Below are 27,934 nucleotides of genomic sequence, written 5' to 3'. Positions count from 1 at the left end.
GGAGGATGAACGCTAACTTTTTTCCATTTGGTAAAAGTTAACAGCAGGATTCCTGATGGTTAGGGACAAACGCAATCGCATGGCAGGATACTGTAAACGAACCAAACTTCAGTCAGGAGAACACCTTTGATAGTCCGTCCACAATGCACGGGCTGGGCTGTAGCTACATTGTAAGGTTTTAAAATGGATAGTGGTAATAAAAACCAAGAGATGCAAACAGTGATCACTGCCTTTTTTAAGGGCTTGTTCAGATTAAAGAGAACAAGAATCAAAGCATTAAAACATGTTAAAAAGACAACAGCCTTAATAAACGCAGAGTAGTTTGGACCCAGAAGCAGGGGTCATCACATCATCACTTTGCAAACGGATTGCAAACATTTTGCCCTGTGGAACAAGTGGACTTCATAGTGGCAGTGCCAGGTTCTCCAAATTAATTGGTGATTTACATTTCAGGATAATCTAAAAAGGAAAATACTTCGGATGATGTGAGTGTTAATTTAACTTGCACAACTTGAATTTTTTTAACAGATCTGGATGCCGGTCTTTTAGCTGCTTCGCTAAGTTGGAAATATTTTCCCCCTCAGCCTGAAAAACTCAAAAACATCACACAAATTGGCTTTCGGGAAACAATTATCATCCCTTGTACAGCCATATTAGTTCTGTTGTTTAAAAAAACAACTAAAAATAGCGATGCATGCATTTAATAGTTTGATTTATATTACTGATTTTGTAAGAGAAGGTCTTAGGAGACCTGTATTTTACGTGGAAATAACTGCACATCTACAATTCAGTTTTTGGCATCGTACCACAGCAGTTTCAGCCATGTTTGCCGCACCACCACAAGGAGTCATGAGTCTTTTGTAGGTCAGTACTTCAGTGTTGCGGGAATCTGTTTGTAGCAGCTCCATGTTTCAATAAAGAATTCTGTACTTGGCATGTACGTCTTGATAATTGCACCACAAGAGAAATTTGTATAATGTTCTCCTATATTGATATTTTGCCACACCCTTCATGTCGGTTGCTCTGTAGGGCATTGACAGATGAAATGATAAATACTTTATTTATCCGATATTTGGTAAATTATTTTTAAGATTGTGTATTTTCAAGAAGCAGGATCACACTCTGAAGGATTTTACTCACCATGCTATAACTTCAAACATTTCTCCTATCACAATTAGACTATTAGAAATCTCCTTACCGATAGAGAGATACTCAATGAAACAGCATCACTGCATGGTTTGAATTATGTTTACGCTCAATTTCATGGTTGTCATTTGTGATGCTTATCGGTCGCCGCATGTAAAGAAGGATTTGCAAAGTGGAAAGGACTTTTATTACACACATGCAATTAGTGCCTTTTTTGTATTCAGTCATATAATGAGTATGTTCCAAAGAACCCATTGAAGATGTAGAGTGTTTTTTTCCCCCCATTTAAAAGGTGAATTGCTTTAAATTTGCTCTGAAAATCCCTGACACTTTTGTTTTTTTAATGCACATCCTCACTTGTGATGTTGCGTGCAACACAGGCATTATTTCTTTCTTCTCTTTGAGAATCCCACATCTTCTCTTTTTGCATTCACGTCAGAGTGCAGCGCGTTACCGGGATGCACAGTATATGTTTGTGTGTGTTTATCTTTGCAAGTCTATTTGGCACTCCAGAGGCTGTGCGGGGTAGGTAAAGATTATAGTGATGTCTTATCCTGGCACTCCCTGCTGAGGAAGAAGTCATACGTTCAACCCTCTCTCACCAGCTCACACTTGCGCACTCACACACATGCGCACACACACACACACACACACACACAGACACACACTTGGGCACAATGCTTCAGAGAGTGATTATGTCTTTGAAGGGGGGGATGTAGGGGAGACAATAGTATAGTGGGTTGACAGGAAGTGAGTGTGGCAGGTTTATGTGTGTGTATGTGTACAGTATGTGTGACTGAGCTCAGTCTTGCTTTCTCTGAACATAGCCAAAGAATTAAGGAATATAATCTCTCTCGCTTCTCCTCTCTCTTTGTCTCTCTACCTGTTTTCATCCCCGTCTTTGTCAGCTGACTGTGTCTTCCTATCCATGCCGTTTTCATTTTATTCTTTTTTAAACCCCCTTTTCACTTGTTTTTGTTCTTCCCCTCTCTTGTTCTTTCCCTCTCCCTGTTAGTTCTTGATCACAGTGTTTCAGTCTCAGATGCTGCCTTGGTCCCCAGGGAGCTTTTATACCCTTTCAGAGAGAGAGAGCGTGAGAGAGAGAGGGTGTGTGTGTGTGTGTGTGTGTGTGTGTGTGCCTCCATGTACGTTTCTTCTTCTGCAGTGCACTTGTCAACTGTGACTCATTACACTACGTTGAATAACAGAGGACAATAGATGTTCTCCAGCACTGCCTGTCCCTTAATGAGCAGCGAAATAAAAAAGCAGACACATGATTCTTTATCGTTATCTGTCAGTCCCACTTTTCATCTCTGCAGTAACCCACATGATTTGATTTCAACACAGTAACCTGTGACGTTACTGCTCTTTTTCTCATTTTACTAGTGTTAAAAAAAAAACCTAAATGAGCAAACGGTCAATCTGAGTTTGCATTTAAAACTTGGGATGTTTCATGTCTTTGTTACAGAAGATCCTGTTAAACAAAAAGGAATTCTTGGGTTTGTTTTGGGGAAAAAACTGTCATGCTGCAGCCGTTTGAAATTTTTACATCACCGACTGCCATTTTTTTTCTGCGTCAACCAACATGAGGTATGACTTTTAGATCGTAGCACACTTATTGCATGTGTCCCTTCAAGCACTCTGCATGTTCTGCGTGAGAATAATCTGAATCACCAGTCCTGCATGCCAACAATGACAATAACATTGAAATAAGCAGTTGAGCATATATTTTGTTATCCTGAGGTCAGGACTTTGATTTCAACATATTGGATTAGTGACTTTTTTGACTCTGTTGCTGTCCTCCAACAGCACTCTACTATATTTTTATATTTTTATGTATTTAATTCAACTGAAAATACCACTGAAATTAAAATTACAGTGAATTTTGATGAATAAATTTTTATTTATTTACTTATTTTTGTTACAACTTCCCGTTTTAGATCCCCAACTACTTTTTATTCCATGAAGTCGTGCACACATTATGCATTCTTCAAGCAGCAGCTTTATTGTGGGTAAACCTCCTAAATTTAAGCCAAAGGAAAAATCATCATGTAGCAAATGTTTTGTGATATGATTCCATATGATATAATATATGACTCCAAGAAGGTCCTCGATTTGAATGTAGGCGGTGGCTTTGGTTTTGATGTTGGTTTTGTTCCAACACTCCAGTGACTTGCAAGGGGTTCAGTTAATTGGTAATTTGAAGTTTGCTGTAGTTGTGAGTTTGTGCATGAATGGTTGTCTCTCGGTCTGTGTTACCCCTGAAACAAACAGCGTCCTGTCCACGTTGTACCCTGCCTCTTGCCATGTAGCAGATGGGATAGGCTCCAGCTCCTCTCAGACCCTGATCTGGATGAGCAGAAGAAAATAGATGGATGGATGCAATTGCGAATTTGATCATTGCTATTTTTAACAAAGTTGTTTAAACTACTTTTTTAAGCTGCTTTAGTTTAGCAAATTTCTTCAAGTGGTTTTCCTGAAGTTTCCTGCTGCAAATGGTGACGAAAATAGATCCTAAAAATGATGGAAAAAAGTCTGCATCTTCATAATCAGAAGCATACACAGCATTTGAGGTTTAAGAAGTGATCTTCAGTAGTTACTGCAATGTAAAACTAGGAGAATGAAAAAAAATGTCATCAAAGGTGCCACCCTTAAAAAGAAACAATGAAAAAAAACCTGGGATAACTGGTAAAAAAAAAATTTCCCCATAGCAATATTGTTCAAAGATGTATTTGTAGTCATAAGTTAGAAGATGTTGTTTTAATTGAAGTCTCAGAAGGCTTGTTGGAAGCAAGCCTCTGTTGTTTGAAAAACGAACAAATCTTCTTGTTCTCCTTCGGTCCTCCTCATCTTCATGCGGTCCAAGTTGCGGAAATTGGGCATCGTATTTTTAGTTCTCTGTCTGTCTCTGTGTCTGCCAGTGTGTCATCGGGCTAGGTGGTGTTGTCCCTCAGGGGGACACATCGCCTCCCAACCTCTCTCACAGGGTGTGAGACACTTCAACACCTGCCTCACGCACACACCTTTGCAACACAGAATCACACAGATGCCTCTCAGCAAAGATGATGCGTGTTATTCGGACGCACTTAACCATAAGGAATACAGTATAAAGGGTGCGTAAATGTCAACATGCTGAACTTACTTATCCACCTTTATGTTAGAAGTTACACATTCTACCAATCGTGCTAGTCTTACTTAAAAGACTTAAATCTGCTTTACTTCTCATCTCAATTTATAGACTCCCCCTTTCACATTAGTCTGTCCCTCTGTGTCTCTCCCTCTTCCTTCAGTCACCAGTCCTTGTTAGTGATTATTTGGCCTATTTGCCTATGAGCATGGCTTTCACACTCCCGCTGCTTCTCTCGATGTGTGCTGTCTTTTCCTGTGTCCTCCAAGTCTTGCTGGAGGCATGGGACCCCTCAGTGTGCCTCCTCTCTCTTTCTTCACTAAACTCCTGCCAGCCTTCCCTCCCTCTCTTTTTCATAGAATGGGTTGAAGAGCAACCCAGGGGCAAAATTTCGTGGTAGACTATTTCAAAATCATCTATCTTTTCCCTTTCTTTATTTTTTTCCTTACTTTCTTGCTTTTGCCCCTGCGCCTGCTGTTTTTGTGGCTGATATGGTTTGGCATGGATGCTTCCCAGCAGATAGTTAACTCCTCACCCCTATTGCCACCATCTCGGTCAGGTTTTTGTGTGGAGCAGGGGGCATAACACAGCATGTTTTGTGTGTTTATTCACATGTGTGTATGTGTGTGTGTATGATGAGGAGAGAGGCAGTGAGAGAGAAAGGGGGAAAGTCTGCTGTCGGCGCAGCATGGTGAGCAGTCTGTGCAGAAGACTGCACAAGCCAAGTTTCCTAGACGGACACACAAATGCACCCACACACTTGCAGACAGAGACGAGGACTCTCATTTTCAGAGGAGAGAATGGAGGCGGGGGATCTTTTATATTTTCCTCCTCCAAATACGTAGCTGTTCTATTGTGAGCTGCCCTTGAAGACCCACAACACACACTCTGCACTCTCTACGGGTTGATGCTTTCCTACTGTCTGATACAGTGAGAACAGATGCTCCCTTGATAGTCGTTGGCCTCTCGCTGTCACTGGTGCTGTCCAATCAGCTGTCACCCTAACTCCAAATTGAACTGTGACCATTCTCCTCCTCGGGTGAAGCATCAGCACTGGCTGGTATTTCCTTCTCATCTGTACCCTTGCCTATTCAGGCTCTTCTTTTGCTCTAACACCACCAACCCCCTCACACTGACACACACACACACACACACACTCCCTCGCTATCTGGCAGTCTTGTTGCCTGGAGGGAGTTCATTCTGCCCTCCTTCTGTCCTCCTCTCCTCCACCTCTTTCCTTGTGTATCGGCAGTGAAAGAGAGAGAGAGAGAGAGGGGAGGGTGAGAAAATGAGAGAGCGAGAGAGAGAGAGTGGCAGCAGTAGCGGAGGAAGCAGAGCTGACTCTCTTCTGATCATCTTTCTTGGATAGAGGGATAAAAGGCAGTCCTAGGAATCAGTCGTTGCTCTTGTCTGCAGGATTTACCCAGCCTGAGTTTATTCTCCCTCCTTCCTCTTTTCACCTCTTCTTGACACTGGACCGCTAGCCTTTACATCTCTCTCTCCGGCTGTCCCGACTCGCCGGGTGTGTGTGCGTGTCTGTTTGTGTGTGCTCATGTAAGAAAGAGATTGAGAAAGCGCGTTTCCTGCTGCTGCTTAGAAACGAACAGCAAGTGTTGTGACCCTTTGCCCCTGGGATCTTGGGCAAGAGTGAGGGGGTCGAGAGCACGGGTGTGCTCTGGGGTTGACCCTTGCACCGCTCTGTCTGTGTGTATCTGTGTGGCTGTCTGAGTGTTTGTGTATGTGTGTGTGTCCTGGCTGGCTGGGCGGTCCCAGCCTCACGCTTGGTTAGCGAGGACCAGAAAGCAGGGATGACAGGCTGAGTCCCAGCCCAGCCTCACCACACACTGAGCCTCGTTTCTGGGTGGCTGCAAAGGCGCAGTCCCCTTCTGTTGAAGTCATCCAGGACAGGGCTGCTGCCTGCACATTTGAAACAAGTTGCTGTGGCTTCATGACACTTAAACAGAAACCATGTTTGGACTAAAAGCACCACTTTACTACTTGCCAGGTAAGCTTATGTCATTCATGTGTGGTGTGAAAATGAATGCGTGTGTTTATTAAATCATTTTCTGAATGCACATTTGTGTGGGCATGTTGTGCATGTGTGTCATTCTCTCTGCGTGTAATTGTGTGCTGTAACAAAGTGCTCTAGAGGTTTGAGGTTAGCTCTAGAGTGCATCTGAGGAGACACTTGTCTTTGTGCTGTTGATCCTGAGGTTGGAACCTGAGATCCAAGGCTGGTAATGCTGTGTGACAGCAGCTCGCACTCTGTTCCTCTAACCTCTCAGCTCTTTATCGTGGAAGTCAGCAGGTAAACGGGACACTAACCTGGCTGCTTTGTTTTATTCAGCTACACAATGAGTAGAGAAGCAAATGCATAGTTTTGTACGTGTGGTCTATCTTTTTAGGGTTTTTATACGCGTGTATGCTCACATGCATACGTGCATGTTTGCAGTTTTTGTAGGAGCGTGCGCGTGGTGGGTGTGAGAAAAAAATACTAGGGCGCCGTGAGGTTACCGCCGGCCGGCGCTTAAGTGCGTCTCGTGGCTCACTGGGCACTGATTGTTGAGAGGACAGCCAAGAGAGGGCAGTGAGAGAAGAGAGGAGAATGACAAACTGAGGTAGAATGGTAGAGAAGAAAACTTGAGAGAGGCAATGTTTTCTTTTCTCTTTCTGTTCCTTTTGCATATGTATTCATGTGTTCATAAATATTTAAAGGCTTTGCCTCCTGCTTTATTGCTTGACATACACACTGTAAACCCACACACCTCTGTACTCTTCCATCAACTCAGAGATGCTTTTTGCTCTTTATACAGCTTTTTTGTAATCTAAATCTAGCTATAATTCAGTTTTATACCGTAACCTAAATCTGCACAATGGTGCTTGTCTTCTGTTTAATGTGTGCTTTCATCTGTGTGTGGATGTTGTCTCCCTGCAGCTTAACAGAGTACACTTCACCAACACTTCTTAGAGATAAATAATTTATGTGCATTAGTCAGCAGGAGAGTGTGCAGTTAGTCCATGACCGACCGCTTAAGTCTTTCTGTTTTTTCCATACACATTTTTGTATTAATTGTGTATTAGTTTAAGGACGTGACCCACAGCGCAGACATAAAATGTGCTGCACTTCAAATGAAGTGTTTAGTTGAGGGTATACTGCTTTCTTTTGTATGATTTTACATTTCATTATGTTATGTTTTTTTATGTTTCAAGCACCATTTTATTTGTGTTGATATCGCAGAAACACGGAGGACTTCAAATATTAACAGTTAGGTTTTTTGTTACTACAAATTTATAAGAGCCAAAATACTTAAGTCGTACCTGTGATTACCTCTTTAAGGGTACAGATGCTTTTCTTTCTTGAATAGCGAAGAAGCACACCAAAACCCAAGTACTTTAATATAGGCTGATGTCATTTGTGAGCTTTAACAGCTTTTTATCTATTTTTTAGCCTCCTTCTGCATGTGCCTATCTCCACCGTGTCTTTCCAGCCTACTTCTCTTTTCAGACGACTGGTTTTGAAATGGATATTTGCTGGTAAAGGCCACAGAGTGCCTGCTGTGTGAGAAATAAAGACAGAAAGAAACACAGAGAGGTGTTTGTGTCAGGGGTTAGAGAGGAGGACAAAAGACTCAATGCACTACTTTTCTACATGTGTCAAAGCCTCTGACCAGAGCGCTCTTTATTTTCCAAGTTTACGCTTGAATCAAACTGAGCAATATAAGAATTAACCAGAACAAGCGGAGAGAGACTGTTTGTGGGGAAATCTGCAGAATGTGATGAGACAAAATCAGGAGACATTTAAAAGAAGACAGGGATTGAGTTGCTGGCGGTAACCTCCTTTATCTCCTCACATTCCCTCTCTGATGCCTCAGGACTTCTTCTGCTTGACTCTCTGACTCCCGTTAACCACCCAGTCATCTTCATTATTTCCCTCTTCATCCTCCTTGTCCTCCTCTTCCCTTATTTTTCCAGTGGTATCTGTGACCCTTTCTTCACTCTTCATTACTGCATGTGTGTCTTGGTGTGTGTCGTTGTGTGTGTGTGTGCACATGTGTGCTCTTGTGATCCCTAAACCTCCCACACCAATGTAGCCTGCAACGGGAGAGAGATTAGAGACACAGGTCTTAGCTGTGACAGTGGCCAAAGCTAGTAAGGTGTGTGTGTGTGTGTGTGTGTGTGTGTGTGTGTGTGTGTGTGTGTGTGTGTGTGTGTGTGCGCGCGTGCATAAGCGTGCGCGCCTAGCTCTGTGGGTTGCTTCTTCTCTTCCCCCTTCTTTCATTCAGCCACTAAATGAGCCCCTGCCTGCCTTCCCGTCTTAACCGCCGTTGCCTTGGAGACCATGTCAGACACATGCTAGTTCTCCATGATTATTTGACAACAAAAAAGGTTGGGTTAAATAAAGAGGAATGGGTTGGGGGTGGTTATTGATGGGAAGAAGGCAGAGAAAGTGGAGAAAGAAATGTATTAAGAGAGAATAGCAGCGAGGGGTGTCGAGATAAAGGTGCAAAGGAGAAGCACTTGAACTTGGGTTGCATTTACATCACAGGCGAGGTGGAGCACAGCCAGGGAGCAACCACTTCAAAATGGAGGAGGGTCATAGTCGCTGTTTGTCACTATACCCCCGTCCCACTTTTACTCTCCTCAGGTATCTATTCTTCCAGCTACATGTCCATCTTGCCTTCTCACAGCTGTCACCCTCTAATGATCGTCCTCCATACTTGCTGTTTTTAAAACCCAGCAATTTAAACATTATATCTTTTTGGTGAGCACATGTCAACTATATTGGTCACTGAACCAACGATCTTGTCTAATAAGCTTGACTGTCATGCACAAATCCACTGTATCTCTTTCCTCTGTTGTTGTTCCCCCCCCCCCCCCCCCCCCCCAGTGGTGTCTGTACTTCTACCCTGAGGGTTACATGCTGAGAAACAGGGGCAAAAGGTGTAAGAGTTACAGAAAACAGGATGGGCAGCAGAGTCTGTGCCTGTGACAATAAAAACAACCTGTGAAGCTGAAACCACAAACCACAGAAGCAAGCAGGTGGGGTGAGGTTAAAGAGCAAGAAAGGCTGAAGTTTTGTTATGACAGGCCACAGACTGACAAGGTTTTTGTGTTGAGAGCTAATCCTGTCAGAGTCTACTTGAAACCTCCCGAGGTAGACGGATTCATTCAGACTTTGCACTTTGTTATTCAGCCTACTTGTCAGGAAAGGGTACAAAAAAAAGACTGAAATGCACAGTTCACCAAAAGATAACTGATATTTATTTTAGAGGAGAACAAAATGCGCAGATAAACAAATCTGGTAATAAACCAGTTTAATTGTTGTGATCTTCTTCTCTTCCCGTTCTCCCTGGCTCTCTTTGAAAATCAATTTCAGAAGAACATGGTAATCTGGACAAAATGCCTTTCTCTTCTCTTTCAGACACATGCACACGCAGAGGGAATCAATATGTGTGGGAGCCATGCTGGGTGTTAAGCCCTAGATCAGAGTGTAGACTAATCACTGGTGATTACCAAGTGCTTGTTCAAAAAAAAAAAAAAAAACTCGGCTAGAGTGCCGTCTGTAGATTTCGGAGTAAATGTGCATATTGAGAATTTGCTTGTGAATATGTGCGCAACATCACACACTGGTAAACTAAGCCACAGGAGAGCATTCATTGATAAAACCAGCAGAGGGGTCCATACTGTGTTAGAAGATTATCTGTGGAGTAGTGAAATCATTATATCCAATTAACCACAATACCTTTGCATGTTCCTTCTCTTTATTCCTAGCTGAGACCTTCTCCTCTGATCAATTCCTACAAATCTCCCCACTGCATCTTTCTCCCTTTATGCTAGCGTCAACTCAAGTGTGACCCATCTCTCTGCATCTTTCTCCTCCTCCCACTGTGCTTTTATCCCACAGTTCGCTCTATCATTGTACCCATTTATCTATTTTACTCCCCCTTTGCTCCTCGCTCCAACCATCGCTCCATTCCTCCCACTCCATGTGCTCTGACAGCTCTGTCATTAGATGGCAGTAGCAGCAGTAAAGCAGTCACGGTGATGGACTACTAGCTCCCTCGCCCTTTCTCTCTGCTCCTCTCTCTCCCTCACTCTGCCCTTGCTATAAAAGCTGTGACCCATTCTCGATGTGGCATCTGTTCCACGCCAGTCCGCAGGTGGTACTGTCCCGGTCATGGCTGTAAAGGTCGGCGGTGCCATGTCTCTCCGGCTGCCCTGTTAGCCTCCTCATAAACCCGGGAGTTGTTAAACCCTGACCCTTCACACCTGTGGCCTCCACTTCTCTTTGGATACAAGCCACCACCAGCTACCGAGTCTGTGGAGCTCCAGAAATGCACACACATTTTTGTATTTTACAGAGAACCTGTACTCACGTCATTCAGTTCAATTCAATTTTATTTATACAGCGCCAAATCACAACAACAGTCGCCTCAAGGTGCTTTATATTGTAACACATACAAAGAAAAACGCAAAAATCACATGCGCCCTGTGAGCAAGCACTTTGGTGACAGTGGGAAGGAAAAACTCCCTTTTAACAGGAAAAAAGGCTCAGGGAGGGGCAGCCATCTGCTGCAACCGGTGGCACAACCTCAACCAGCCCCTTATTCAAACAGCTAAAAGATCATCCATCATCCCACCATCTCACTCACCGCTCCGCTAAAATGTGCTAAAAGAGTCCAAGGTGGAACATCTCTTCTGTTTGTTTAAAAATTAAAGTGCAAACACGACAAGTTGGTGTATAATGCTGTGTTTTAAAATGTCCTAAAATAGTGATCTGTTGACTTCATTAAATAGCCTGATGTGAAAATTATAAATTACATCCATTTAACTCTAAATGCTGAACTGTTTCTATGCCTTCCTCATACTGGAGCCTTTTTTTTTCTATTGTAGTATATCGACAGGAAATTTAGTTCGCCTGCATTGGCAGACATGAACATACACACAAAACCCTTACACACTTTTCTAACAGACATTTGCTATACTAACAGGTGCAGGGGGGTAATGAGGGCTTCACTGGTATCACAGTTGCAAGTATGATTTATGGACTACTGTCAGTTTGCTCTCCGGTAGTCTTGTCAGTTTGGCGCCAGGGAGATGCAATGCTGTTTGTGTAATGCTTTGTGTTGTGTGTGGATTTGTTTGTTCTGCTCCTCTGAGGCTGTGGATTGTACATATAGAAGCAGTAGTGGGATGGTAAACGCTTTTTCTCTACAGCACCGTGTGCATCCAGGAATATCGTTGACAGGTTTTCTACATCCAGTCGGTCTCTGAGTCCCTACGAAACACTCGGCTACAGCAGCGGACACTCACCTCTGATCTTTTGAGTCACCGTGAACTGAAATGACCCCCAAGCGGAATGCGAGGGCCATAAGTAGACACACTCATATTTTGCGGTTGAATGTATGTGCGTACATGTGCATGGGTGTGCGGCTGTGCTGTCACGCCTTTCCTGAAACATTATTCCAGCAGCAGAAATAGCTGATCTCTAATTTCCTTCATCTTCCTTTGCCTCCACTAATCAAATTAGACTACAGAGAATTCTAATTAAACCCTCCCTGCATCTGATGATGCTGGGTTCACACAGACAGACACGCGTGCAGACGCCCATGGATGCACATCATTACACAGTGACACATGGGCACATAGATGGTATTTATTTTCACTTAGGAACACTCAGATGAATTTCAGTTTAACTTTAGGCAGCAGAGTGGAGAGCGCCTTGTAAACCTCCCACCATCTGACTGCTGAAATTACTAAAATGCACTGAGAATGGGTGTGGAATACTTGGGGTTAATGCTGCTCTCATTGAGGCTAGTTGTCTAATTGATTTGTTATGATCTAGTAATACAAGGACTACAAGGACAGAGGAAGCAATATCCGAGCAAACCTAATTTGTGTTGTCTGTGAGAGAAAAGGAAAGCAGAGACCAAATTGTGACTGGATTTGAATGGGAACTACTCACCTTGTAAAGTTATGTGACTGCATTTTTTGTGCTTGTGATGTTACAGTGTTGATAAGATCTTTCCACAGACAGACATATAAACACCTGCCCCAGCGCTCCAAACTGCCTTTGTGGTAGTTACCACTGCAGCAGGTGGCTTCTGTAATGACTTGTCACACACACTACTTTCAGTGTCTGTTACTCTCCTTCAAAACGCTCCAATTCTCAAACTCATCCTTCATTTTCATCCAGACTACATCACTAAGTTCCAATAACGTATCCTGAATGGTTGCAACCCCAGCGTGTTGATAAAATCTGGTGAAATAAAGAAATAAAAACCACTTGGCAAAGTACTCAAACCTAGCTTTTAGGATTATTGAGCACAGTAATTGTATCCAGGTGTTCAAGCCATATTGTGCTTTTTTAAAAACGAATTTAAGAAAACCAGTTGGACAAAGATAGTTTGAGAAGACTATGACTAATCAACTAATAAAAATTATTTTTATCCAACTCAGCAAATTATATCTTCATGCACAGGTTATAAAGTGCGTGTATTGACAGCTTCCCACCTAATGGCAGGTGGCTAAAAAATGTGTTTTGCATTAGCCACTTCACCCAGACCATGTTAGCTAGACAGACTGACTAAAGGAGGCAGGTGTGAAGAGAAAGATGGTGCTAAGAAGGTCGAAGAGTGTATGAGGGGTTTTTTTTAAGGTTAGAGCCTTTTATTGATTTTAACCTGCAGCACATACTTGACTTTTTGTGCAAGCGCTTTATGACTGTTGACAGAGCAAGCATTATAACTCTGTGCTGGACACAACTCTGACTCCAGAGGTTAGAGTTGATGATCTATTGCTTTAACCTCTGGAACATATACAGCAGATATCAAAATCAACATAAAATGTCTAACCAAAGTTTTTTCTGAAAAAACTTATTTTGGTGATGCAGATCTTTTCATAGCTTAAATGTAATCTGTATTTCTAAACTTTACCATAAAATCAGAAGGGTGATGCACGAAGTTGCATAACCTTCCTCACATACAGATAAACAGACAGACTGACAGTGGGTAAGATCTATCGGTTGCCAGATGACTATCTTCTGCAGTGCAGTAAAGGTTCGGTTACATCTTGCGCACTTCCTCCCTGCCAGACCACCTGCTCGCTACACCAGTCTGAGCAGTCAGGTCCTCTCACTGAATGATTTGAATAAACGCAAACGGCCTCTTTTCCACGGCTACGCAGTTACAAATATACTCACACCTGAGAGGTGACAAATGTCAATGATCTCATATGTTCCCTGCCCTTTTAACTGCACCATAAATGGATGGTCGGTGGAGGAACAAGCACAAAGCAGGAGATAGATGATGTTAGGGGAGAAGCAGGGTAATCCTCCCTCACTTCCTGTGGTAATTAGGAGTGTGTGAGGCTAAGATTTATGAGGAAGAGGAGGGGAAAAGAGGGAACCGTGCTACCCAGAGAGAGGGTAATAAAGAAACTGCTATTTTTCTACTCTGAAGCTCCGTAGAGCAGTGTGTATTTGTGTGTATCATTGTATGTGTTTCTTGTGGTGGGTGAGGGCAGCCTTTTAAGCTGACAGCTTTCCAATCATTAGCCGATGGGATTTCAGAGCTTAACCATCAAAGCAACCCCTTCACTTATGGCAAGAAATGAAGAAAATGCAATTTGCCCATTCCAACCCCTCCTCCTTCTCTTTGTTGTGTCAGTTATTTGTCCTCCCTATATAGACATACAGCTACTTTCTCTAGATGTAGTTTGCAACATAGTCTTTTCTCACTTTCCTCTTAGATGAGTATCTGCTACCAGCTTTCTGTGCATATGCTGTTCAGTTGCCTCCCTCTTAGCCAGGTGTTAGGCGGGGTGTCGGTGCCCCTTTCATCTCTTGGGTCCAGGGTACGTGCCTGTGTCACCATATGTGAGTGTTGGAAGGGTTAAGAATGAACAGCCAGTGACCTCACCGGATCAGCAGGACGTGCTGTATGGTACATTAAATGTTGTAGTGAATGAATAACCTCCTGCTTTTCATGCAGTGTTTTTTTTTTCTTTTTAGATTGTGTTTGTGAGTGTGTGCTTCTTTGTGTGTCTGATTGGTGCCATGCTGCCAGCCTCTCGGCACACAGGAAATGGAATTGAATCATGGGAGATAGATTAAGAGAATGACGAGAGCTCATCACATCCCGTTAAAGATGGGAGATAACTCAAGGCAAGGTCTCTCTCTTTCTCACTTTCATTTTTCTTTCTTTGTTTGTCCTCTCTTGTCCCTGTCCGTAGCTACTCTCACTTTCTCAGTTCTTCGCTCTTTGTGGTTCTTATAAGGTGGTTTGGCATTGGGCAAGTGCTCGCTGACAGGGTCTAAAATGCCACATTAAAACTAACGTCACACACTGAATTGTGTGTGAGTGAGCATGCGACAGAGAGACTGGGAGAGACTAGATGATGGATGATAGATGATGGTTGTGACCTGAATAGATGGCTCGGGGCCGGTCAGATGACTTCCTCAGCAGGAGGAGTAATGAGGAGAGGGCACAGGATTACCGCTCCATCACTCTGTGTTTATAGAAGCCTTACAGGGTCCACAAAATAAATAGCACAGCAGTTATAGCTGGGTATAAATCTCACACACTGCGCTGTTGTTTGTCCATGTGGCTGAACAATATGTGTTTGAGAAATGATGCCTTTTTTTTTTCTTTTTGATGACAACATAAAAGGGGCGGGGGGGATATAGCTCATCCTCTCACATCCAGTTCTTTGGGCACTCTGTTTGTGTGTTTATGCGTTGACTTGTGTTTATTTGGTTGCTTGGTGTCAGAGGGTATGGGGGTTGTTTCGCATCCTGAGGGAAAACTGAACAAGCTGAACGGTCAGACAAGGTTATGTGAGCAGTTCTAAGTGAGTGGAGACATATAAACATGCTCCGTTTCAAACACTCACACCATGCGTCGGTGCCTTGAGCCCAGTACAAACCAGAGTAGCTTGCTAGGAGTAAAACTTGCCCTACAACGCTGGTTTCCCCGATAAATCCCAGAGTACAACCAGTCGAAGGATGATGCATCGATCTGACACGCGGTCGTCATACGCTCCTGCGCTGATTGATGTGGCCTGGCTTCTTGTTCTGTGAGTGTCTGCTCCGGTCTCTCGGCATTATGTCAAGGGAGGTCTCAAAAAAGAGCGCGACAACTAAGGGTTGCTCAGGAGGTGGGAGTAGAGCAGATGAAGGTCAGAGTAACGCAGAGTGTAAGGTGAGAAAAGGGCTGAAGGGGGAAGATAAAGCACAAGGAAAGATAAGACAAGTGAATGTGAGTAGGCTGCCAAAAGTGCTTCATGTCTTTGTGCGAGACAAGAGGAGGTTAGGTGTGTGTGTGTGTGTGTGTGTGTGTGTGTTTGAAGAATGTCTAGGGGTGGATGCTGTAAGGGAGGGTGAGTGTTGGGGAGTGGGAACAGATTTGGGGAGGGCTGGCCAGCTGAATCCTGGTGGGGAGTGGCAAGAGTAAGCTGGCACTGCGGAGGCGGGCATATGGAGGGCAGGTTGGCACTTTGGCTGCCACCGGAGTGTGCACCTGCCGGCAGGGGGAGACTCTGCCAAAAGGACGGGAGGGAGAGCAAGAGAGAAAGGGAGGCAGGGTGTGTTTGTGGTATGTGACAGTAAAAGCCGAGTTTGGGGCTGCTGGAAATGGTATCTTCAAATTTTGGATAATAACGGGATTCCGAGTGTGCTCTCTCACAATGGAGACTCATGCATGCAAGCACACAGGTGGATACATAGAAGGACAAATGTTTACTCACTCTACGACCCTTCAAACCTTGGGCATACACATATGCACACACACACCGAGTTGCTTAACTCAACCTCTATCTAAAATAAACACTCGCTCTTCTCTTTACCCTGTTTGTCTAAATCTATCAGTCAGATGCACTAAGTGAGTCTCCCGGTAGAAGAACAAATAAACAGTGTTGATAATCAGGATTGCATTTAAACTCTTCACTACATGCGCTACAACACACCTCCTAATTGGACTCAACTGTTTTGCTGCTAACTAGCTGCTAATTAGATCAGTGTATTCCTCTCACTCTCTCTCTTTTCCTCTGTCATTATCGGCTGTGAGCAAAACACTTCCGAGAGTTTTTACTAAAAAGTAGCAGTACTAATGCGAGCAGTGGAAAGCAAGGGGATACTTTTTTTTTCATTTTTCATGTTAGTGAATCAAAAAACTTGACATGTATAACCTGCTGAACAGAAGAGAAATTGATATGCGTTTCCTGTGTACTTAAGAGTTTATTAATCAGGGTCTTTGTGTTTTGGCTCCTCAACACTGACACACACGCACGAGCCAAAAGGCAGTGCCCTCATTAAGCCGCCGTCAGAGAAGGTTTATCACAGCCCACCGGAGCCCATTGTTATCCTAATACACACATACACGTGCACACAAAGAATTTCATGTCTGTGCATGCTGGTGCGGTCATGCAGTATTGTGGATGTCGTAAGTGCCCAAAAAATAAATAAATAAAAGGTGTGTGTATGCACATGTGGGGTTTTTTTCCCCATATATATGGGTGTCCACAAGTCTGTGCTGTAAGTGGATGGTGAAGGGGCTGTGACTCTGTGCTCTGGTTTTAGCCTTGGCCGTGGACTCAAGTGTTTGGACTGCCATGTTTTCCTCTGATCTGCCTCCTCTCTTTCATCAAGAAAACCACAGAGAGCAGGGCAGAGGGAGACGAAGCGGTTTAAAGGCTGGCAGCAATACCATGGCCTTGAGGTGTTATCTCTGCCCCTCACCGTGCTAGAGAGAGTGTGGATCGGATGCAGCTAAAAAGAGAGAGAGAGAGAGACAGAGAGGGAGAAAGGGATTGTGGGAGTGATTTCAGTGCAGCCCGCTTCTCCTTTTTCCCTCCCTGTGTGGGGCAGTATGGTTAGCAGATGGTCTTGTTACCAGCAAAACGGGAATGAACGCTGTAAAATTTGCTCGTGTTAATTTCTTGTCCCCCAGGTGAGACGTCAAGCACTCACATAGGCAGACCAGTACGCTCGCACATTTACACACGTATCGCAGATACTCTTGCATGCGCGGCCTTGCCCTGCTGGCTTTAAACACACACCATCTGCATGCAAAGAAAGTGTGTCGGAGGAGTGCGAAGCGCGTGCTTGGCTTAAAGAATGTGTTTCCAATGTTCATAGCCATAGCTTATGTTGCTTTGGAATGTAAAGTGTTACCAAACACTTCATGTATCAGTCATCAGTAACCCAGTTGTCCAAAGACAGTGGGTGTTTTGAGGGCAGACTGACAGAGCTGAAAGGAGGGCTGAATTGGCAATTAGAGGCAAAGGGAAGCAAGGGAATCTGTGCTAACAGGGAGGAGGAGATGGCATGTTCATCCGCAGATGAAGACTAAATCCTTTCATTCCCTCCTCATCTTCCCTCCCTCCTTTCCCTGCTTGCTTAGCAGTGAGATGAGAGCTTGTGCTTTGTAACGTCTGCTTCTCCATGTTTATGTGTATCAAGAATCCGTACTAGTCCATAGCTTATCCCTCTGAGTGTGTGTGTTCTGCAAGGATACAAGCGCCTTAGCCTTCCTTATCGTCTTATAGTAGGGTGCTCACTTTTGCAGTTTGAACCCCAGGGAGAAAGAAAGTAGTGGAGGCAAGGGAGAAAAACATACCTAAACAAAGTGCAAAATAATGATCTTTACTTTCACTTGCTCTCACACCACCGTTTTCTTCGTAAAAGCACTGTCATAGCAGGACTTGGAGCAGTGGCACATGATGCTTCACCATGGGCCTTGTGTCTCTTTATAAAGCATAATCTTTTTGTTTTGTTTTGTTCCTCTTTATTATCTAAGCTAATTCAAAATCTCAAAGAGAGACACAAGGGAAGAGAACTGGTAGATATGAAAGATGGCTGCACTGACCGGATGGTGGATGCTAATAGACTTGCAACAGTCAGTGAAATAATAAGAGGTGGTAAAAGAGCAAGTAAAGAGAGCAAGCATAAAGAAATGTATCTTACTACCTCTGCCTTTGACTGTACCATCTTTAATTTACTGAGTAAAGGCTACAACACCTGCAAACAGCATATTCAGTGGATGACCGCTGGTAGTCTTCTTGGCCTTTTCCTGCCTTTGTGAAATTGAATGCAGATGAACTTGGCTTGGAGCGCTACAACCCTGCTAACATTGCTACGTTCAGGGAAAGGGAATGACAAAATGTGCAGGAACTGATGATACTGCAGTATGCTTTAGGTAAGCTTTAATGTCATATGCTGAACTCACATATATGTATTGCACGCACACTAGTGTTTCTGTGGTGTTAATATGAAGCCACTATGCCACCTACGCAGTCCTTCGAAGTGAATGAAGTGAGTCATATGTGAGGAAGCACTATACAAATACAAGATTCAGAACACATATGTTCACCTTGAACGCACAGTACACTCTTATATACATTATGCTTATAATAACATAGCAACCGCATATCCTCCCGCATTGTTAAAGCACAAAAATCAGTGGCTGGAGATGTTCCACAAATCCTGTTGCTCTTTAACTACTTTGGTAGCTTGCAGGTCTTGGTTGAGTCCTTGATGTGTGCAGAAGAGGGATGATGAGCTTAATGCAGTCTGTCTGTGTCCCAGACGTGACCACCACATTAATACAGCACTAATACAATGCTCTGTCTGCTGCATGCTAATAAAGTGCCAGCCCTTTTTCTCACACTCATTTCCTCATATAGTAAGTCTATTGTGTGAAACAAATGAGACAGGTGAGAAAAGACAGACTCCTATAGGCTGTCGAATTTGAATCCGTCCATCTGTCACAGCACAAGCCCCATTATCATTTTTACATTTCCTCATGCATTTTGTTTTACAGCGATGCCAGAGTCTGCACAGGAATCCAGCTTTGACTAGCATTATGAAAACAAGACTTTCTTTTACTTTAGCACAACAGATCTTCAGCATCAGGTAGCAATGCTTGTAACAAATATACAGAGAACAAATCGGACAGAAGCACAAACACTTCTTGCACCAGCTATTACCACAATGAGGAGGTGCATCTCAGCTGTGATGGGAGCCTCCAGAACACCTTGAGTGAAAAGCGTGATTTGACTTTAACGCTTGGAAGACCTTGACATTTGGTCCGTCGAGGGGGTTGGTAAAAAAAAAAAAACCCTCTGACCACCTCACACCACACACAACCACATCTCAGACCAAATGGATAAACACGGGCACTTCAAAGCAGCTCAGCGGCCATGCCAGCAGGCCTGAGAGGAGAAGCGAGGGGGAGGGAGGAACTGCAATACTGGAATAAATAAGGAGGGAGGGGGCTGGAGGGATGTGTAAGCATTAGAGATGGCATGATACCACTTTTTTATGTCCGATACCGATACCGATATCATGAATTTGGATATCTGCCGATACCGATATGAATCCGATATAGTGTGTTTTTTAATCAATAAAACGTTTTTTTAATATCTTGCTGCATTTTGTATAAGTTTATACTCAAGTTTAAATAAATAACAACACTAAAACTATTCTGTTATACCTGTATGTAAAAAAAATAAAAATAAAAAATACACTGCGCCCAAAATATTTCATAGTTCAGCAACACTGATCAATCTAATAAACTTAAACCTACTCAATCCTTCCTATTATGGTATTTTAAAGAGTACTTAGCAGAAATATTAAGCAACCTAACTAATAGGGTTGCAAACTCCCAGCAAAAAACAAACAAACCACCCTCCACCTCATGATGCTTAATCGATGTAATCAAATTTAATTTGATGCAGGGGGAAAAATGCACAGAAATAAATTATTTTTCAAGAATAATTAAATAGATTCAACATCTTTCTTCAACAGAATTGCAGACTGCACAGATGGTATCTTCCCAAAGGAAAAGGTACTATAGCTTACTAGGGTATATTAGACTTAACAGTTACTATATACAGTAATGGACTTCTATAGATTTTACATCAGATTAAAACTTTGGGTGTAAGAGTCAGATAATTATTTATTAAAAGCTAGACATTTTAAATGAGAATAAGAAAGAAAAGTATGTCTTTGTGCCCCCTTTTCCCTGTTCATGCCCTATCGGCCCCCCTGGCTAAACTTTGCTAGATCCGCCCCTGCACAGTTACCAGCCGTCAGCTGCGTAGAAAAGGATCCTGGTGTAGAAAGTAATATTAAATAAATTCTAACAACAGCTTATCAAGCTTAAACGTGCTGCTGTTGTTCAGCCGCTGGTTTCCTCTTTCTGGTGAGAAGTGGGCCAAAAACTAAGAAGAGAGACGGACTCGCGACAGAAAAGCCGATCAGCTGATCATTAAGCAGTTTCACGATTGAAGTAGCAAAAGGAGAGAGAGAGAGGCAGTCGCTCCTAATATCTGTTGTTAAGCTTAACATGGGAATGCTTTACAGACATTCAGAGATGAACTTACACACTTGCTTTACTTCTCTCTGGGATAACTTCCTCGGAGATGAAATGCTGGTTTGCTAGTGAGGCTACAAATACACACAGCCTCTCTATCACGTGATGCATATTGCTGCGACGTGCTACGGTTATGAGCCGAGTTACGCCGTGTAGCAAGTTTTGTGAGGTGCTTTTTTGATATTTAATGGATCGGATTACATTTTTTATTTCTCACCGATATCCGATCCAGTAATTTGGGTCAGTATCGGACCGATACCGATACGTAATATCGGATCGGTCCATCTCTAGTAAGCATGACTGGTATTAATGGCCTAATAATGTATTTGGCTTTTTGGCAGTTGTGAAAAGGGTGAAGGGGACAGAGGGCAGAGGAAAAGGGGTTGACAGCATGTCACAGCTGGTTAAAAGCAAACCCGGAGCAGAGAGAGGAGAGAGGGCTTGTTTGCCGGGCTAAATGCTGTAAATAACATCAGAGAGTGCAGCTAAATGGAAATCAATGCAATTACCCTATTAGCAAGGGCTTGAATTCACCCTGGCTTTTGCCAAATCTCTCTGTCTCTCTCTCTCTCTCCGTTTATTCATATCCTGTACATTTACTGCTCCATATATCATGGTATACTGTACATTTGTGGACACGTTGACCATAACAATCTGAGAAACAGCACTTAAAAACTTAGCAGCGTGTCTATATTAGGATCATTCAAGTGGACATGCTGGTTTGTTCATACTAACACCACTGCAGGCATTTTGTTTAGATTTGCATAACCCCCTTAATCACCCCTATTTGAATACCTCACAATTGCAGGGGGAGATTATGCTGTTAAGTGGTAAGTCATAATTAGATAAATAACTGGTTTGGCTTTCATCATCCCTGTGCCATCTGTTTGAGGGTGCACAAGTTTACAGGGGTGGGTGAGAGGAGAGCGGGGTGGGTGTATGGAAGAGGGTGGGGATAATGAGAAAAAGATTCCAGCTTTTAGTAGGTTATGTTGCATTTAAAAAATGATACACAATTCGCAAAATAATTTGTAATTAGACATAGCACTCGTAGTTTTCTTTCATTCAAATGGGTCAAACTCCTTTACATAATTCCTATGTTTGAATCCGTACAAACTAAAAACAAGGGGTATCACAGCTTACTTTCAACCTGAGTGTCACCTCAAAGCTTGGAGTAAAGTATTCTGAGCTAAAGGCTGATTCATCTATATCAATGTTTTGTGTTTTTTGTCTTTTGTATGGCAACCTACGGCGCTATAGTACCAGTGATTGTTGTGCTGTCTGTTAGAATGCATTTGCATAAATTTACAAGACACTTGTTTGTGTTTGTATATGTAAAAACGGCTCAGACACAATTCTTCACCGTGCACCTCTTCTATCTCCCTATTTATTAATTATTATTTCCTCTTGCTATTTCTTCCGAAACACACGAGCACATCTGCTGCTGCCTGACATGCATGCATGTCTCCATCTGTACTGATCCCAGCGCTTTCCTTTCCACACTTTCTCTTTGGATGCTCCGTTTCATTTCCTTCCCGCCCTCCCTCTGTACCCCCTCCCCCTCTACTATTCCCTTCAGTAAAATGATAATGCCTTTAACCTGGTACTTTGCCTTCATCCCTCTCTTTTGGTTTCTTTGTGTCTTTATCAGAAAATAAATATTGTTGTACCTCTGTCTGCTGCTGAATTGAAAGGAACAGGCAGAGAGGTTTCATATCTACAATAACAGCGAGGTGGGAACAATTTGATCTAATTAGCAGCTGAGGTATTACCCATAAACATTCAGCTCTTATTAACTTCTGCTGCATTTAGAGCGGGACCTGCATCCCACTTAACAAGAAATGGAGGTGTACTAAGTGTAGAAATACATATTCACACAATTGTATGAACATTTATGAACGTCATAAATTTTTTTGCTCGTCTGTGTTTGTGTGGGTGTGTGCGTAGGGGTTTAGGGTGTCTGTCTCTCAACATTCAGAATGACAGCTGACAATTAGCTTATGCCAGTGTGGTTAATCGAGGAGTGTACATTGTTAATTATACACAGCAGAGGGGTGGGAAGGTGGAATCTATTTGAATAATTGGAAGAATGATATAACAGCAGGCTTTTAAATTCCTTTGCCCTTTTGCATGTTTAATGAAAGGTGTCTCTGAATGTGTATGTCCACCCAGACCCGGGGGCTTGTCTAACATCCATAAAGATAAACCACACAAGAGCACACGGGTTAGTGCACACGTAGAAAGTCACACACATTTACAACCCCCTCCCACACATGCAGACGCATCATCCGTCTCTCTTCCTCATACACACACACACACCACAAAAGAGAGGCTGGAGAAACGGAGGGTATGTCTGAGTGGTGCGCTCGTGCCTGGTTTTCCAGATCAATGATGTGTGGCTGGGTGATCGATGTGAGGGCTTAGCGGAGTGGAGAGAGCTAATGGGCAGGTCAGTGGCTTAGACACATCCTGGCTCCCCCTGCCTATTACCACTTCGTCTGTTAATAGGCCTCACCACACTCCCCTGTTGCTCTCACACACACATACAGACACCCACAGAGAAGGGGAGTGAGGAGGGAACACAGCAGAGCATGCTCGCTCCACACACCACCTCCCTACTTCCTGTTTGAATCGACGTCTCTTCAACATATAGAAATGTATTCCTTAGTTTTTCATTTTTTCCCTGTCTTCTCTACTGTGTGCTAAGAGTGAGCCTGTGGAACTGCATACATGCACACTGCCTGCATGTATGTATGATAAGGGGCAGAGCAGATAAGCAGCATATTTACAGCCATGTAAAGCAAATGTAAAAGAGACGACCGTGCATCCCTCCCCTAATCTCATTAAAGTCTTCTCTAGCATGCACAGGCTTAAAGACGGCCTTTCCCTTGCATTTATAATTGACCAAACTATATGCATGAGTGGAAATACTTTACGAGACTGGAGTCTGGTTTAGGCAAGGTCAGCAAAAAACAGCTGGGTCTATATCACTAATAAGACTCTGTATGTTGCTGGCATATTAGAAATCAGTTGTGCTTTTTAGTTGTTTCTAAAGCACTATTCAGTCACATACTGGCTTCATATTGGACTACTTCTATGCCAGTATTACTTGTGGTTTCATTCAGATGTACCCCAGTAGTGATGGAGAGTGCCATATACAGAGATTTGCCTCACCTTCAAGACAGGACAGTACATAAAGTGACGTATAATGCATGAGGTCACAGTTTTCTAACCGCAACATGGCAGATTTTTCCCCCTGTGTTATTGTTATTCTCAGCATTTCATTTGGTTGTTTATTTTTCCACATTTTTGCAGCACTGATTCCAGTTTAGATTTGTGCTGTCGGAAAGTTGGTCTGAAAGCATTTTTTTTTTATTTAGAGGAAGAAGAAGAAATATCTAATACTGTGCTTTTCTATTTTTTTTTTTTTACAATATTATATACTGTTTGGAGTAAAACTTCAATTTTATCTTGTATTATTGTACAACACATGGTATATCTACATATAAATAAAAGTAAAATGACTGAAATCTCTACTCCCTTAATTGATTTGCCTAAAAACATAATTGCCGAATAATTTGCAAATTGTTGAAATGATGTTACAGAGCAACCAGTTATTCAGTTAATGAAGAAAATACTTACTTGGTCAACTAATCATTAGTTGCGGCTATCTACTTTCTTTCTGTTTTTCTGGTGATGCAGTACTGACAGCAGGTCAGTAACTGAAGAAAATAATGTGGGACATGTTGTATTTCTCCCTCTTTTTTATCTGTCATTCCATCCATCACTCTCTCTTTCTTGTCTAATATGTCACTGACTGAGGACCCCTTCTGTCCTCAGTGTGGCATCTGATCTGCATGTTAATTACATCTCTCGCCTTAATTTAATATCTGGTTTGGAAAAATGTGGAACACACACCCCAGAGGTACAGCATATGCCCTCCAGCTCTCGCTCTCTCACACACAGGCACATATGTACATATGCCTGTACATGCACAGACATATGCAAAGCCTGATGATTTTTTTTTCTCCTGCATCCTTTGTGCTTGCTGAGATCGCTGCTTTGCTAAGGTTTTGTGTGGGTGATGGAGGTAGGAGGCAAAGCCTAGTATAGTCTGGATATTAAGCTCAGTGTTTAAAAAAGGGACCCAGGCACAATGTCCACAGGGGTGGCAGAAGTCTTTTCTATGGTGAAGTCTAAAAGAGCTGCCACTTGTCGTCAGCTTGATGGAGGTGAAGTAGGAGGTGGGGGGGAATCTGTGGCGTTTGTCGTTGAGAGGACTGAGGGAGTTCAAAAAGGAGGTGAAGATTTTTTAATTTTTTTAAGATGCCGAAGGGAAGGAAAGCGTGCATGCATTTGTAGTGGTAGGCATCTCTTTGACCAGACACCACTCTCCACCAAACATATGCATACAGGCAGGCACTTTACGATGTAGACCAAAAGTGAATTGAGAGTTCACAAGGTGTGTGACTCCATCATAGCTCTAATAATTACAGCAAATATTATTACAACCTTACTGGCATACTCACACATGTTCACACACACACACACATGTTCACACACACACACACACACACACACGCACACACAGACAGACAGACATACACACATACACACACTCGATCCCTTTCTCAGCCATGCAACAAGGCTGTGTCTCTGGTGGCTGATAGATTGTAATGAATGTAACAGCAGTCAGATCCTTCAAAAGCCTCTCAAAAGCTTAAGCCCCTTTATTAAATTAAGCTAACGATGCCTAAGGCCAGGTCTGCTGCTGAGAGAGCAAGTGAGAGAGGGAGGCGGAGAGAGCAAGAGAGAAAAAGCAAAATGGGGAGCCAGAGAGAGGAGAAACAGGAGAAGTAATGCATAGGAGAGTAAAGGCTGTAGAGAAAATGAAGAAGTGGAGGAGGAGGAGGCGATGTTAGGAGCGAGTATGTGAACTGGCAAGTAGTCAAATCAATGAGGGATGGTAGGAATGGGGGATGTTTAGTATCAAAGGAGGAAGGTGCAGGAGGTTAAGAAGAAAGGCTGGTGAAAGAGGAAAGGAGGAGGAGAACAGAAATGCCCTGCAGACTCCCATAGTTACACGGCAGTACACCTGCAGCTGAGAAAGATGTAGCAATTAAGAAAAGGCAAATGTGTGTTTGTTGAAAAGTATTCGTGTACACCCGACACTGTGGATGAAAACATAAACGTTTAACCACTTGGTGGAGGTTTTACATGGCGCAGGCGTTTTGAAGTTGGTTTCACACTCTTTTGGACACAAGTTAATTACACTGTGTGCTAAATACTGCAGCTTTGTATTAATATGCGGTGGGTCGGAAAGAGGCACAAAAAAAAGCTACATTTCCAACTCGTGTATATGTAAAATCACATAGTTTCCTAAACTGCGCATCAAAATGAGCCTCTGCATGCTTCTAATAGGTTGGCCTGTGACTAAAGGAATTAAGAAACGGTTTTGTTTTGTTTTTTTTTCAAATGTATTAGATTATCCTTTTGTTCTCTCACTGATTAATGCAGTCACACTGATGCTTGTTATAGAACAAAACATATTTATGAATATTTCAAATACTGTGATGCCAGAGATTATCTTCTAATAATGACTCATTCGTTTTTAACAATGACTAATCACAGTAAATTACTAAAGTCTAATAGCTAATATGTGATTAGTGATTGAAAAAAGACCATAAAAAATACTAATTGACTGAACATTTTGAGTCAGCAAATAGATTTTAATGCCCAAATGTCTATTTGACTAATTAAACAGAAAAGGAGATCCTTATAGTGTCTGCAGAACTGAGCTGAACAGACAAGAGGTACATCAAAGGCTGAAGTCTCTGTGCGGCATTGTTGTCTACCTGCTCTCTCACTCTCTCTTACAGGTCAAGTAGAGGCGAATGATACACTATCACTTGGATGAAAGACGTGACATGTGGTGCACAAATGCGCTCACTCATAGAGGAGGGTTATGCTGCCTGACAGAGCACGCCATGCGTGTTGGGTAGTGCTTTTTTTCTGCTGTGCTTTACCGTTTAATAGTACACACAAATGAGCTATACGGAATTAAGCTTACATTTGATCCAGTGCATCCCTAAATTAGCAGTGTACACCACAATGTACAAAAGGCCCTCAGACCTCTCCCCTCCCCAGCCATCACCTGCTTAATCCTCAGTTTCATCCTTGGCATTGCGAGAACACCCTGTCTTTACTGTTTACAAGTTTGGCTTTGATTTTACAGCCTGTGCAGTCGCTGGTATCTAATCCACAGTAAAACCATTGATAAGCCAGACGGGGGTAAAGGCTTTTTTTTTTTAGCAAAGGCTTCTGTGTGCTTTTTGTGGACGGCTGTCCCCTTGTGGACATTTGCTGGAATTACTTTCATTTTTAAATTACCTACTTTCAAGATTCAAGATTTAAAGTGTTTATTGTCATGTGTCACAAGAGAAAAGGCATTTCTCTGTGCAATGAAATTCTTTCTTTGCTGTCCACCCACAGATGCCGATTAAAATATACAATAAAAATAGAACATATAAATACAAATAGTACAAATAAATAAATGAAGACAGAAAAGGAGACAAAATATGGAGATTTGAAACAGAGATGTGTGCAAAAGAGTACTGTACCCTGTGCTGTCATGCTGTAGTGGTAATTAGCAAAACAAAAGAGCAATGATATCTGTTTTATTGGACTATGTGATTAAATTAAGTGATCTATTTTGTATCAGTGTATTTCGTAAGATACTATTCAAGGTACTAATACTAAGATTAGATATTAGTATACATACGCATGCGTACATACGAAACAGAAATTTAAATCACAGGATAACTTAGTGCGAATTTAATTTTAACTGATCAGGAAGTAGTCTAACCCTTTACATCCTGGTGAAGACTTTAACGTGCATTCTTGTCCCTCTGGGATGACTATGCGAGGTCAGCCCTGTTGACTGGGGGCGTGACGGGGAGGGAGCAGGTGCTTCTACCCCCGCCCCCCTCCGCCTTGCCAGTCTTTCTGTGTGCCTGTGGTCCGGCCCCCGCCGGGCGGAAGCTCCTCCTCTCGGCTCCCGGCAGCCGGCCGCCTCTCTCCTCCTCTCTCCGGCGCTCTGCTCTGCTGTGCTCCGTCGCTGTGGCCTCGCTAGGCGTCGGAGCTTCCTGCGTGACAACAAAAGTGCACGGTCTCTGTTCTCGACGGAGGATGGATCAACGCTTTCACCGCTAACGGAAGGAGATTTTTTTAAAACCTTTTTAAAACCAATTTATAAACACTGGAATAGCCCATACTTGTTTGCGGTGAG

General features: G+C 42.9%; 1 protein-coding gene across 4 annotated transcripts in view; it reads left to right on the top strand.

Annotated features, from left to right (window-relative positions):
• Positions 1–27,934, top strand: part of gse1b (Gse1 coiled-coil protein b) — a 166,884-nt gene that overhangs the window by 96,735 nt on the left and 42,215 nt on the right. The window contains exon 1 of one of the 4 annotated variants that reach the window (XM_085168044.1): positions 3,860–6,278. The exons of 2 other annotated variants lie outside the window; for them this stretch is intronic. In XM_085168044.1, the coding sequence (XP_085024170.1) occupies positions 6,242–6,278 (37 nt within the window). In that variant the 5' untranslated portion in view covers positions 3,860–6,241. Of the gene's footprint in view, positions 1–3,859; positions 6,279–24,836; positions 27,930–27,934 lie in introns of those variants that run through there. One more of the 4 variants, XM_085168066.1, reaches the window with a different exon arrangement.

Source organism: Neolamprologus multifasciatus, chromosome 1, assembly GCF_963576455.1.
Source record: "Neolamprologus multifasciatus chromosome 1, fNeoMul1.2, whole genome shotgun sequence".
NCBI classification, from domain to species: domain Eukaryota; kingdom Metazoa; phylum Chordata; class Actinopteri; order Cichliformes; family Cichlidae; genus Neolamprologus; species Neolamprologus multifasciatus.
Note: the sequence above shows the minus strand (reverse complement) of the source record. Positions and strands in the feature narration are given on the sequence as shown.